This window comes from Periplaneta americana, chromosome 7 (assembly GCF_040183065.1).
Source record: "Periplaneta americana isolate PAMFEO1 chromosome 7, P.americana_PAMFEO1_priV1, whole genome shotgun sequence".
NCBI classification, from domain to species: Eukaryota; Metazoa; Arthropoda; class Insecta; order Blattodea; family Blattidae; genus Periplaneta; species Periplaneta americana.
The window spans coordinates 172,498,025-172,511,946 of NC_091123.1; the positions used below are offsets into that span (position 1 = coordinate 172,498,025).

The 13,922-nt window shown below is 34.0% G+C and overlaps 1 protein-coding gene across 2 annotated transcripts in view; it reads left to right on the forward strand.

Annotated features, from left to right (window-relative positions):
- LOC138703728 (NFX1-type zinc finger-containing protein 1-like) overlaps positions 1 to 13,864 on the forward strand; it is a 28,674-nt gene extending 14,810 nt beyond the window's left edge. Inside the window, exons 5-9 of one of the 2 annotated variants that reach the window (XM_069831847.1) lie at positions 333 to 548; positions 3,344 to 3,487; positions 6,433 to 6,708; positions 8,477 to 8,626; positions 12,204 to 13,864. In XM_069831847.1, coding sequence (XP_069687948.1) covers positions 333 to 548; positions 3,344 to 3,487; positions 6,433 to 6,708; positions 8,477 to 8,626; positions 12,204 to 12,272 — 855 coding nt within the window. In that variant the 3' untranslated portion in view covers positions 12,273 to 13,864. The remainder of the gene's footprint in view (positions 1 to 332; positions 549 to 3,343; positions 3,488 to 6,432; positions 6,709 to 8,476; positions 8,627 to 12,203) is intronic. The other variant, XM_069831848.1, reaches the window with a different exon arrangement.
- The last annotated feature ends 58 nt before the right edge of the window (positions 13,865 to 13,922 follow it).

Genomic DNA, 13,922 nt, shown 5'->3' on the forward strand with positions numbered 1-13,922 from the left:
ATGACCAGCCACTGAAGCACAGATTTTGAGGTGTTCCGAATCCATTTCTTGGTTTGAGTTGCACAATGGGCAGTTAGGGGACTGATATATTCCAATTCTATGCAGGTGTTTGGCCAAACAATCATGGCCTGTTGCCAATCTAAATGCAGCTACAGACGATTTTCGTGGTAAATCTGGAATTAACTGTGGATTTTGATGCAGAGAGTTCCATTTTTTCCCATGGGATTGTGTTATCAAATTTTGTTTGTTGAAGTCTAAGTATGTAGATTTAATAAATCTTTTCACAGAGTAATACGTAGATTTAGTAACTAATTATAAAATTATCTGAACAGAACCACATACGCAGCCTGGTGGACAGACTCATGGATAATGGAGTACAAGTGACTGAACTGCAGTCTCAACACCGAATGCAGCCCAATGTTGCCAGATTCATCCAATCTGCATTCTATCCGTCCCTGAAGACCGTCAGTAGTGTAGCAAAGGACAGTGTGGTAAAAGGCATTGTTCACAATGGATACTTTATCACCCATGAACATCAAACAGAGAAGGTATGTACTCAGGTAACTTCAACTTTTGTCCAGTTGAAATATTACTAAAATTCTCATCTCTTCCATTCAATTTATTGTTACAAACAGAGTATATCGGGTGGACCATTTAAGTTGATACTGCTGAAAATCTAAAAAACGAAGTATAGTACTGGTCTTTTAAAGATAAATGTTTTGAATGAAAGTTAATTGACTTCAAGGGGGGAAGCAAATTGCATTATTTATGTTGTATTAGCACGTTTCCAAGGTAATTTGAAGGTAAATCTAATTTTTTAAGGGAACGCTATGGTTAAATGAAGCGTCGGCTGGAACAACGTTGTAAGTTACAAAATTTTCATTCGGCGTGTTTCCATGTAATAATGTTGTATGTCATGTTACCTTGCGATACTCTTTGACTTGCAACTGTCCATCAATGCAGTACGTGAAATTTGTCCACTCAAAAAGTTTGCTACCCTATAACAACAACGTTGTACGCGTACACATTTTTGCAGCTCCTGTAAATTTTACTAAATGTAACTTATAACGTTGTTCCAGCTGACGCTTCAAATAATGGTGAAAAATGAAAAAGATCCACTTAAAAATTTATTGTGATTCTCTATTTAGACCGAGGTCAAAAAGCTAATTAATTTATGTTCCCATGACTATTTTGAAGCGTTTGAGCTAATATGAACTAAAAATTGTGAAAATTGTGACGCAAGGAGCCATTTTAGTGACGTCAATATAAAATACATTTAAAAAATATCATTTCAAAACTATTACCCCTAATGGCACCAAATTTTGTACAGATGATAGTATTGTAGGCGTGTTTATGTAGTTTAAAATTCATAAATTTTGAATGACAATTGTAAAAGATTTAAAACTCACATAAGTGTCCCCTTAAGGAAAGCCAATAGTTTATACTTTTTTATTTTCACTCCTCGTACAAAAATTAATTAAATTCGTATAAAGTATTTTTCAGTTGAGGGCGTAGTTTCATAGGTATCTGAAAAATAAAAATTGGTAATTCCTTACCTTTTTTTTTTTTTCATTCGCATTATCAACTTATATGACCCACCTGGTATAAGGTGCAGATCATTGTAATAGACTGACTATTTAAAACAGGATTACTGCAGTGTTGACGGCAGGTTTTACCTTTTTTTTTTTTCTTTTTTCTTTTTTATTTACCAAATTAATTGCGTGCATTACTATAAAAAAAGGTGGCATCAGTTTGCTTGCTATTTAAACATCTGTTTACAAGCACAATCTCAATACTTTTTAATGATTGTGTTCACATATTGTGATTGTTATTAAATAGTGATATTACATTATTGCCAGTAAAGTATAGTATTTTACAAAATGACTGAAAAGGTCAGGCCTCCCTTACCTTATCTGATGGCCACTATTAGGCAGAATTTCATTCGACTAAAGAAGTAGTAATTCAATGAATATATAATGAAGGTAGAAATGGCACATTTGTTAAAGCGAATGTCTCATAAACTTTACAGATTCATATGAAATATTACTTTCTCTACTGTATACGTATAAATGTTAACTTATTTTAGCACTTTAGTACTTTGGTTTCAGCGGACATTATTAAGTCTGTCAAAATAATTATCAGCAGTCACACGTTTTTTAATATTGAAAGATATATATATATTTAATCAAATTTTTCCAGTTTCGACAAAACTTGTGTGACAATAACTTCGACATTTATGTTTTCAGTTGATGCCAATTTTACATAGAAACTTACTCAGTTAATTTTGATAAAAATATGTAAATTGTAGAGTATTTTAACTAGTGCTGTGATGGATGATCATACTTTATTACGATTCTTTCACAATTAATAAGAGACGTTTAGACAAATGAAAAATGGGTAGTGAAAGCCTACTCATGAAAATAAAAACTGTAAAACTCAGAAAAAAGGCCTTAGGTACACATGTGCAAAGAGCTGTCTTAAGAGTATACAAATGAGAATTAAATGTAATGAAAATAAAAATATAATATGATGTTGGTGACAGATGAAAATGACAGCAGCAATTATTATCAGGGTGTGAATTAAGATTTCTGATGAGAGGGGGATAAAATTCTAGATAGAGAAAAATAATTATTATTATTATTATCCTCATTCAATATGGCTCAACACTTGGTCGCACTGAGTTGCTCGTCTTGCATCTTGATCATAATAATAATAATTATCCGTGAGCAGGCTTAAGATAAGATGTGTATTTCCTAAGTTATTGATTGTTATCAGTTTTCCGGTGATGATAATACATCAATATTATTTTCTTTGCTTACTTTATGCTGTACTTTATAAAGTATACTCGTATTAAAACAATTATATTTTGTGAGGGAGATAGAAGTTACCCCTAGCAGGGATAATTTGAATTTATGAGAGGGAGATATTTATTATATTTTATTTCAGTAGGTTATTTTACGACGCTTTATCAACAGCTTAGGTTATTTAGCATCTGAATGAGATGAAAGTGATAATGCCGGTGAAATGATTCCGGGGTCCAACACCGAAAGTTACCCAGCATTTGCTCATATTGGGTTGAGGGAAAACCCCAGAAAAAACCTCAACCAGGTAACTTGCCCCGACCAGAAATCGAACCCGGACCACCTGGTTTCGTGGCTAGACGTGCTAACCATTACTAGACAGGCGTGAACGAGAGGGGGATAACTTTCTGACAGGGGGGAATCTCCCCCCCCGTTAATTTGCACCCTTACTATTATTAAATCCAGTTCATTAGATTGTACGAAAAGAGCTCCTTGGATATTATAGTAAAAATAGTTCCTAACACTATTTCCTGTTTTAATAGATTGAAAATGCATTTGACTACCAGAACCTACATGAAGCAGACTTCCTTCTGGCACTCTGTCATCATTTGGTGTTGCAAGGATATACTCAAGAGGACATTGTTATCCTTACAATGTATCCCGGCCAGCAACGCTATCTACTCGATGTAAGTAATAATCCTTTCATAACCAATTTCAAATCCTTATTACTGTTTTTAATGACGTTTTGTGGCATTGGGAAGTTTATGAATTACTGAAGAGAAAGGTTTTGAAGTGATTTGGTCGTGGCCTATTTTAAAATATGGTTGTAAATTTTCTGAGGAATTGTGGAAAATTACAGATACATTCATCCATACTCTTCTTTGGCATCGAACTCTAGATCTTTCGAATTGAAACTTTCACACTCCTTCACAGCAAATTCATTCAGCAAGCAAACTTTGTGTCAAATCCAGTGGCGTAGCATGAAATTTTGAGCAGGGGAAGCTAACTCAAGTTGTCTTTCGTGTACATATGAGAAAACATATTACAAAAATATAGTCTTAAAATAAATAGTAGTCAATGTCAAGTCAGCAGTCCGAAGATTGGTTGGAACCTCGTAAGTAACACCAATAGGGCATGACCTCAAATGGTAAAATATGATTTCATGGTTTACACATATCTCTAACAAATAGACACGGTCATTTGTCTTTTAAATCGCACTTTTGTTCGTAAGTCAGTCTTGATAATAGAATTGTCTTAAAAATTCAAGTAAATTGGTATCAGGAACTGTTATTTCACTCATTATTTATTATAGTGTCAGGAACTGTTATTTCACTCATTATTTATTATATCAGCCACAATGCACACTAACCTTGAACTGAACACAACTCACGAAAGGGATAACTCGGAAACTTTCAATGTAAAAGCTAGCTTCTTGCGAGCCTTGCGACCAGGGTAGGTTAGTTAGAAAGGGATGGAAAATCTGCGGGGTGGGTTACATAGAAGAATGAATGAAAGAAACCAGTCTGCTTGAAAGCTGGTGTGTGCAGGCTTCTTGTTTACTGCTGCATCACAAATCATCCTGAGCTGCCGCATCACAATATTTAACGCATAAATACAGTATAAACTCTATTAAAATTAATAAATAATTTTGTTCATAAACTGCAGGTTTATTATGAAATTATTATTAACCGGGGAAGCTGAGCTTTTTAGCTTACATTGACGCTACGCCACCGGTCAAATCTTTGGAGATCTGGTTATGTTGATGTATAAAGAACTGGTGAACAGTAGCGGCTCTCATAAAAAAAAAATAAGTGAAGTGCTGTTCACATACACAAATGCACGAACAGTTTTACCAATATAATAAGTACGCCTAATATTCGTAAACTACGCACAATTTTACTAGTTCTAGAACACATGCGAATAGGAAAGTAAATTTATTTCAGAACTCATGCAATTTCTTGCATACCAAGTCAATCCTCGTATCTTTTAAAGCAGCAAACCTGTCGATGATGTCTTCATAAAATGTCTGAGTTTAACTGAGGGTGTTCAGTATATCTTTAGGCAATGCTGCGAAGCTAATTATGAAATTCTGATGTAGCATTCCAAGTGGAATTTTCAATCTTCTCGAACAGAAAAGCTTCTTTCATCGGAAGAATTTGTTGAAGTTATTTTATACAACTTCTCTATTTTCTTAGCACTTTTTAAAAACAAAAAACAAATGGAATTTTAGGTCACCCAGAATTTAAAACATCTTTTTTATCCTCATATTTAAGTCTACAAAACTGCATTTCTAATAAATTACAAATAGTCTCATTTTCGAGATACATATTTCGCACTCATTTATCAACATTTTCTATGTACTGGTACTGGCACCTTTGTTACACTAATCTGTTCTGAATCTCAAGCAAGATTAATACGTAAAGAATACTAAAGACGGCTTATTTGTGAGGTTCTCCACTACTAAAGTAGCTATGAGCTGCAAGACTATGATGCAGGGGCGGCTTTTGGGGTAGTGCCAATGTGCCATGGCACCACCAATGAAAGAAACAAAAATAATATCCTAGAAAGCAGTTGTAATAGTTTATACATTTTATTCGTATTTCATTTGAACGAGCGCGCACACATATCCGGACGCACTGTTGCAGCGTTTTTCCGAACGTTGGAGCCACTTCACTAAGGCATTACCTGCGTCCATATAACACTGTACAAAAGGCTACTGCCTCTAGTTTATATGCGTTTCTTATGGCAGACTTTGAGCTGAATTCAATTTGACTCAGTAGTTAATATTCTGTCCGCTAGAGCACAGTAATGCAGAAATTTCGCCAGATGGCAGGGTTGTTGGAGACGTTATTTGTCTATGAGTTAGAGTTCCGCGCCAAATGTTAATGTAATGTTGCCAATTCAAAACTAATGCACAGAACTTGGATTTGAATGTGTAAATTATTATCTATTTAGCTATATTGAACGCAGAGATAGTCATGGTTCTTTTTAGAAAGATAAATATTTTTTCATATTATGTAACACTGTTTGTTAATGTTGTGTAATATTTGTTTTATTTTGCGGCAACTAAATATCGCTACACTGTTGCTATAGTATTGATGCTTCTGTTAACGATACATGAGATCTGTGCAGGACATGAACATGTGTTATTCAGGCCGCTGCCTTGGATTCATCAGCCTGTTAAATAAAGTGCAAACGTGTCTGTTTATTATCTATGCCACTGTTTATCTCGTGTGTTTTTGCCAGTAATTTTACTAGTTATAAAAGTTATTTGTATTTGACTAACAATACTGTGAAAGTTTTGATTATCTGTATCTGTAAATTTCGTTATTAATTTCGGAAATGTTATTGTAACTGTTACTAGAGACATTATTAACTGTACACCTGGTAAAATAGCTGGTTTAATTAATGTGTTTTATTTAATATAATGCAAACGTGAACTGCGATTATTAATTTCACTAGGGTAATTTGCATACAACTTTTTTTCATTTTTGGCACCACCACCAGAATGTCTCACCGGCCGCCACTGCTATGATGCATAATATTAAACAGTTGCTTTACATTACTTTATATCTCATTAGTTTCTACACGACTTGTTCCCCAGTATACTGGTATGTGATCATTCCCACAGGAATGCAAGAGTTCGCAACTCCTGCAAGACATTCGTGTGTCGCTGGTGGAGGAGTTCCAAGGAAAGGAATGCAGACTGGCGCTGCTGTCTTTGGTGTGGCATGAACAAATGCACAGTGGACCACTTGTCAGCATGATGCTAAGTCGAGCAAAAGAAGGTCTCTATATCATTGGCAATCTAAAAGGACTTGTTCAAAACAGCATCATCTGGCAGTCAGTGCAGAAAACTCTGGAAAAGTACGATGCAGTGGGCCCACAACTGCAGCTGAAGTGTCAGGTTTGTAACCATGTTTTAGGGACTGAAATTTAAAATCAGACGGGGTTTCCTACTAAGCTTGCGGGAGGCAATAGGTACATTAAGAACTGTCTGCATTATACTTACTTACTTACTGGCTTTTAAGGAACCCGGAGGTTCATTGCCGCCCTCACATAAGCCCGCCATCGGTCCCTATCCTGAGCAAGATTAATCCAGTCTCTATCATATCTCACCTCCCTCAAATCCATTTTAATATTATCTTCCCATCTACGTCTCGGCCTCCCTAAAGGTCTTTTTCCCTCCGGTCTCCCAACTAATGCTCTATATGCATTTCTGGATTCGCCCATACGTGCTACATGCCCTGCCCATCTCAAACGTCTGGATTTAATGTTCCTAATTATGTCAGGTGAAGAATACAATGCGTGCAGTTCTGCGTTGTGTAACTTTCTCCATTCTCCTGTAACTTCATCCCTCTTAGCCCCAAATATTTTCCTAAGTACCTTATTCTCAAACACCCTTAACCTATGTTCCTCTCTCAAAGTGAGAGTCCAAGTTTCACAACCATAAAGAACAACCGGTAATATAACTGTTTTATAAATTCTAACTTTCAGATTTTTTGACAGCAGACTGGATGATAAAAGTTTCTCAACCGAATAATAACAGGCATTTCCCATATTTATTCTGTGTTTAATTTCTTCCCGAGTATCATTTATATTTGTTACTGTTGCTCCAGATATTTGAATTTCTCCAGTTCTTCAAAAGATAAATTTCCAATTTTTATATTTCCATTTCGTACAATATTCTCGTCGCGAGACATAATCATATACTTTGTCTTTTCGGGATTTACTTCCAAACCGATTGCTTTACTTGCTTCAAGTAAAATTTCCGTGTTTTCCCTAATCGTTTCTGGATTTTATCCTAACATATTCACGTCATCCGCATGGACAAGCAGCTGATGTAACCTGTTCAATTCCAAATCCTCTCTGTTATCCTGGACTTTCCTAATGGCATATTCTAGAGCAAAGTTAAAAAGTAAAGGAGATAGTGCATCTTCTTGCTTCAGCCCACAGTGAATTGGAAACGCATCTGACAGAAACTGACCTATACGAACTCTGCTGTACGTTTCACTGAGACACATTTTAATTAATCGAACTAGTTATTGTCTGCATTATAATGTTCTTAATCACAGAATCGCATTAAGAGATTTGCATTTTCCATGCAAGTTTTTAACGTATTTCACGTATATTGTTATAACCAAAAAAATCACACCCCTATGCATAGGAAGTAAAAGAATGAACCCTCGTAGACATAAATGTTCATTTAATATTCTAGGAGAAAAATTCGGTCTGGCGCCGGGGATCGAACCTGGGACCTTGGTTCTACGTACCAAGTGCTCTGACCACTGAGCTACGCCGAATTCAATCCACAGCACCTGATCGAATTCTCCTCCTTCAATGTTTCCCTTTGTGGCCTGACTCCAAGTTAGGCATGTATGTTGACGTGTATCCAATGTCAACTGCCATTATACTAGGAGCGCACTCAGCTGAGTGACTTGTTGGCCGGGAATCCGCAGTTATTGTCCTAAAATATTAAGTGTCAACATTACAGATAAATTCTGTAGGACAGATTAATATTCTCTAAGCTAGCAGTGCATAATAACTGCGGATTCAATAGACTATGCCTCTTCAGATACTTTTCTCCATTGTGGGCAATACCTTCTGTACCAAAACCTGCTTGTGTCGGTTCTATCAGTAATCCAGACACAATTTGAATGGGAGTGATATTACAGGTTCATCCAGACCAGTTGATGAGTGTATCCAGTGCCTCAGACTTCACAAAGATCCCGAAAGGAGGCTGTACTCTCCAGTGTGGCTACGTACTACAATGTGGGCATGAATGCCATCTGCAGTGCCACATGAGCAGCTTGCATAAGTGCAAGGTACCAGCATTTCTGTCTAGCTTATCACCTTTGAAGGAACACAAATCTAATGAAATACAGTGCAACCTGTTCAAATCGGAACCTGAATAATCCGGAATCCTGTCTATTTCGGAAGAATTTATTGGTCCCGGCGAAATTTGTATGTATTATGTGTAATTTTTCCTGAATAAAACGGAAACTGTCCAACGCGGAAATGGAAACTGTCTGCTACTGTTCAAAACGGAAATAATATTTTGGACACACTATATTTTGTAACTATATTTTGAAACAGCTTGTAATTTCAAGGAATATACGAAATACGTAGGCCACTAAGATAAAAACAAGTTCTCTTTGCAAAATTTTAGAGGGTACGAGGGTGTGTTGGCCTGTCGGTCATAAATTTTATTACCCTGTTGACTAGGCAGACGAGTCCCTTCAAAGATTTTCAATGCTTCACACCCGTATACTGTCGTAGCTAAACAGAGCGCAAGTGTAGTGATTTCCAGGTAAAAAAAAAGTTGCATAGACTGTGGCATTAACATTAAGTGTTGAAGTAAAAGTTATCGAGATAAAGGAAAATTAGAAACAAAGTCTATGTGAATTAATGTTGAAGTTCAGTTGTGGAAAACTCAGGTGTGACACTTTAAAAATTAAAGAACATAATGAGTGAGTGGCTTGCGGCCGATATTGGTGACACAAAAGGGTGTTAGATATTAAATAGAATGAGATTAGTAAACTTTAGTAATGTTTAATGACTAATGAGTGAGTTACGATAATATTTATATAGAAAATGAGATTTTAATCAAGATGATTCACCAACATAATAAGCGACAGAAAGCTGATTTAATGTGATTAGTGTTAAATGGAATATTTTGTACTTCTTGCAATTTGCGGCATGCCATTTTGTTTTTCATGTATATGAATGACAAAATATTCCATTTTAATGTCACACCTGAATAATACAGAAACCTGTCCACAACGGAAAAAAAATTAGGACCATGTCACTTCCGTCTTGAACAGGTTTCACTATATTTAAAAAATATATAATTATATTTCAACTGAATTAATATTCCTCAGCATCCTGAATCTATTTATGGATTTATCTTTTGTTATTTTCATAATTCCCCTTTCCTCTGTTTCTTTTCTTTCTTACTTCCAAGTGGGCCTATCTGTAGGTTAGTCAAACTATAATATCCCAAACACTTTTGATTTTTCATACTGATCTCTTTTCACTATTACCCTCATAGTTCACTAGCAGTGAAGTCTATGTAATCATCAGTGATCAAATGGTTATTACTAGAGCTCGGACATGCAGGCAAACATGACTTTTAAAATAGGTAGGCAAAAAAGGCACTAAAATGCTAGAAATGTCCATTATGTTTCTATAGCACTTCATAAATGCCACTTCTTTCCATATTTCATCTGTGAAAAAATAAGGCCAATCTATCGGTTCAACTACTAATTGAATTCTTAATAAAAATAAATGAATTCTTAAATCGATTTGTTTAAAAAAAGACTTAAATTAATTCTTAAATCGATTTCTTAAAAAAAAAATAAATAAATAAATAACTTAACCAATAAAAGGGTGAAATTTCCTTCTTAAATTTTAATTAATTGAATTTTTAAATGTTAAAAATATTGAATTCCTATATCCCAAATAACTGAATTGAGGTTGATTATGTTAGCAACTTGTCAAGTGTGTGTTTAAACATGTATGTGGTAGTCTTCATAGAAGTTACGCAACGATTCTGCTGACAAGAAAACAGTGCAAGAGTAAAGATTAACCTACAGATTGAATGTACCGATTCAGCTATTTCAGGCTCATGACTTTACAGTATGTCGACATTTGCTCTCCTTTTTGAAATAGTAAGTTATTATGTATTGTAAGACCTAAAAATTAAACATAAATACTGGATAAACAGAGCAACAGGAAATATTGATGTACACTTGTTTATTGTAGAGTTAAAAAATTTAAAAAGTAATATGTAAATAAGCTTTAAGCCCTTTTTTTGTTTTAAATAAACGCGCTTGGTTGGAACTTGCACTAAAACTAGACGTAAGTGCAAGTTAAAGCCAACATAAATTGAAATAGATATAGGATGGAAAACGAGGTATTAAATGTATATTTATTGCGTATAATTGCTATTCGTGTACCTGTATGTTAATTGTAATTTATTAAGTTTATGTACTTTTTGTGAACCATTATTAATAAATATCCATAAATATATCTATACTAATAATAAATCTGGAGCCAAACTTTTTCTGGTAATTTTCGATTTTCCAAAAATAATTGGTATTAACATGTATAATTAACCATCCTGAAACCGAAAATCGCTTTTTTGACATTTTTGTTTGTATGTCTGTCTGTCTGGATGTTTGTTACCTTTTCATGCGATAATGGCTGAACCGATTTATATGAAAATTTGAATATAAATTAAGTTCGTTGTAACTTAGATTTTAGGCCATATGGCATTCAAAATACTTAATTTAAAAGGGAGGTTATAAGGGGGCCTGAATTAAATAAATCGAAATATCTCGCTTATTATTGATTTTCATGAAAAATATTACACAACAAAAGTTTCTTTAAAAATAATTTCCGATAAGTTTTATTTGATACAAAATTTTGATAGGACTGATATTTAATGAGATAAATGAGTTTTAAAATTACAATAACAACGCCATCTAAGGTGCTGTACTGAAATAAAAGCAAATGACTTCGTCTATAAGGGGCCTTGGACAACAACAATCGAAAGCTATTAAACATAGTGTAAGAGAATGTTTCTGTGTTTGTATGAAGTAATATCGGAAGCTAATTAATTGTTTAATTATTATTTCACATTGGAAAGTGTAGTTTCTCTAGATGGACATAATTCTACAATGTTATTACAGTAACTTCTGAAACATATAGCAAGTAATATAAAGTTTACACATTAAAACTAAATGATATGTCAATCTTCATTAAACTATGGTTACATGTAATAACAATTAAGAAACATGTCAAAGGAATTGTCATTGCACCAAATGATTGCTCTCTGGACCAAAATGACCGCATTTTAATTATTTAAATACAATTTAAATTAAGTAACATATTAAACGATTTATCCTTCTATCAAACACGAATATTTCCTGGATCAAATGTTCTATTTTAATTATGTAATTACTTTACATTTATTTCTAACAGGTGCAGCGGAGCGCATGGGTACGGCTAGTCCCAAATAAAACCATAAACTTTACAGCTCAGTTTTTCTAGCTTAATTAATGTTACCGGTATGTGAAAAATGGGAAATAATTCAAACTTGATTTCACTTCAATTTCTATATCTCTCTCTCTTTCTTTTTTATATCTACCAATTTTATTAAATTATCTGGCAAACTCTTGTATCTGAAACTAGCCTGGTCCCTTTGGTACTGGATAAGAGGGATTCTACTGTACTGTAAAGTAAATCATCCAGTTGCTTTCATGGGGAAAAAATGTCTTGTTGTCGCATATTCTTTCTCATATATAACAAATGAAAATAAGACCTTATTATAAATTAATCTTATCTTGCGTAGTGCTAAACCTATACATTTATTACACACTTTTTTTGTTTGTTCTACAGGCAGGTCATCAAGAAACACTCAGTGACAACTGTGACAGGCAACTTCATTCTCAGTTCCAAGATGTGTAACATTATCAAGCCCCTCTGTCACCAGTTCAAAGTGTCATCTTCTGGTTTCCTTCTATCTACCGAGATCTCTTATGGGTTACCTGCAATATGGACAGAGAGAACAATCATGTTAAACTTATATATTTTTATATTCTATATGCTTTTATATATTTTTTACTTATAATTATATTCTGTTCCTAATTTTAAATGAACCAACTTTTATAGCATGTTTTCATTGATAGATTCAAGTCTGTACTTACCAGTAGAGGTGGGTGTGACAGTGTTTTGTAGTCACATTTCCGAACTGTGACAGCTCCAAAAAAATCACTGTGAAAGATAACAGTGATTTTTGTGTTCAGATGGTTCTTGGCTATTGCAAATGGTGTAACGCCCTGGTATTCACAGAGTCATTCATTTAATTTATTTATGTCATTTATTTAACTAGCTAGCTAGTGAGTACAAATTAAAATTATAAAACAAACATGTTCCTAGCCACTACCGTAAGAGCCAGGCTCGTGTACGGTGTGGTCTTAGTCAATAATATAACATAAAAAGATTATGGCAGGCAATACATACCACTTTCCAAAGATAATATCATCAGTCATAATGTAGAAGTTTCTTTTGCTGCAAGCCCCAGCTTGTCTGGGTTCTTCAAATCTTCAGTTCGTGGTCATTTTACAAAATATAAGGAATATAACTGTTCTTTGCAAGGGGAATGTATATCGGAACAAAACCAGAATGAATCCAAACATTATAATCAAAAGGCATAGGACACCCTGTAATGTACCAAACACAAATCTTCGTTTTGAGACCCAAACCATTACTTCTAACTGGTGACCAGTGATGTGTTCAGTCTTTTCTTTCACATATTCCATAATCGATTATTTGAGATTTTATAGACATCAATAATGATTGTTAAGGGTAGACTGATGTGAAATTTCAATTTTCTAAACTATTCTAGGTACAGCTCTGAAATTGAGCACTGTTGTCCTGCTGCATATAAATAGTTTCTGTACAAAGTTTCATCTCATTTGGTGCAGAAATGTATGAATTATTAACAATTTTGTAATTTTAAATTGTGTAAATTTAGCTTTTCAAAAATTGCTACTCCTCTCACAAATTCAAATATTTTGGTCTGAAATTTTGTCTACATACTTGTCAGAACCTCAGAAACAAAATTTACTATAAAATTTTTCTTTTTATTTTACTAAAAAAATAATTTAAAATATTTTATGCACTACAATGTAAAAACAGAAAAAAAAAAGTCAACTTGAGCATAAAGAAAAATTAATATTAAAAAAAATATGTTAGATATAATCCTGATAGTAAGTTTTGTTAAGAACACATCCAAAAACTCTACAAAAAATCATGCATATAGTACAAAATTTGTAGGAAGAGTAGCATTTTTAGCAATGCAAAATTTACAGAAAATGAAAGTGGAGAAAATTGACTTCAAAGTTTGTGATGATAATAATGAACCAGAACTCTATCTCTTTTTATTTTCTAGGCATTTTGAAATATATAGGCCTAGCTTATTATATGCAGCACATACACTACCACACAGTGCACACCTAATCTACACTAGTAAGTAAAGATGACAGCTGAAAAAAAAACTGTGTAAACTTATGAAAACACTATGCTAGATAACTATTATTTACAAATCACTATAGA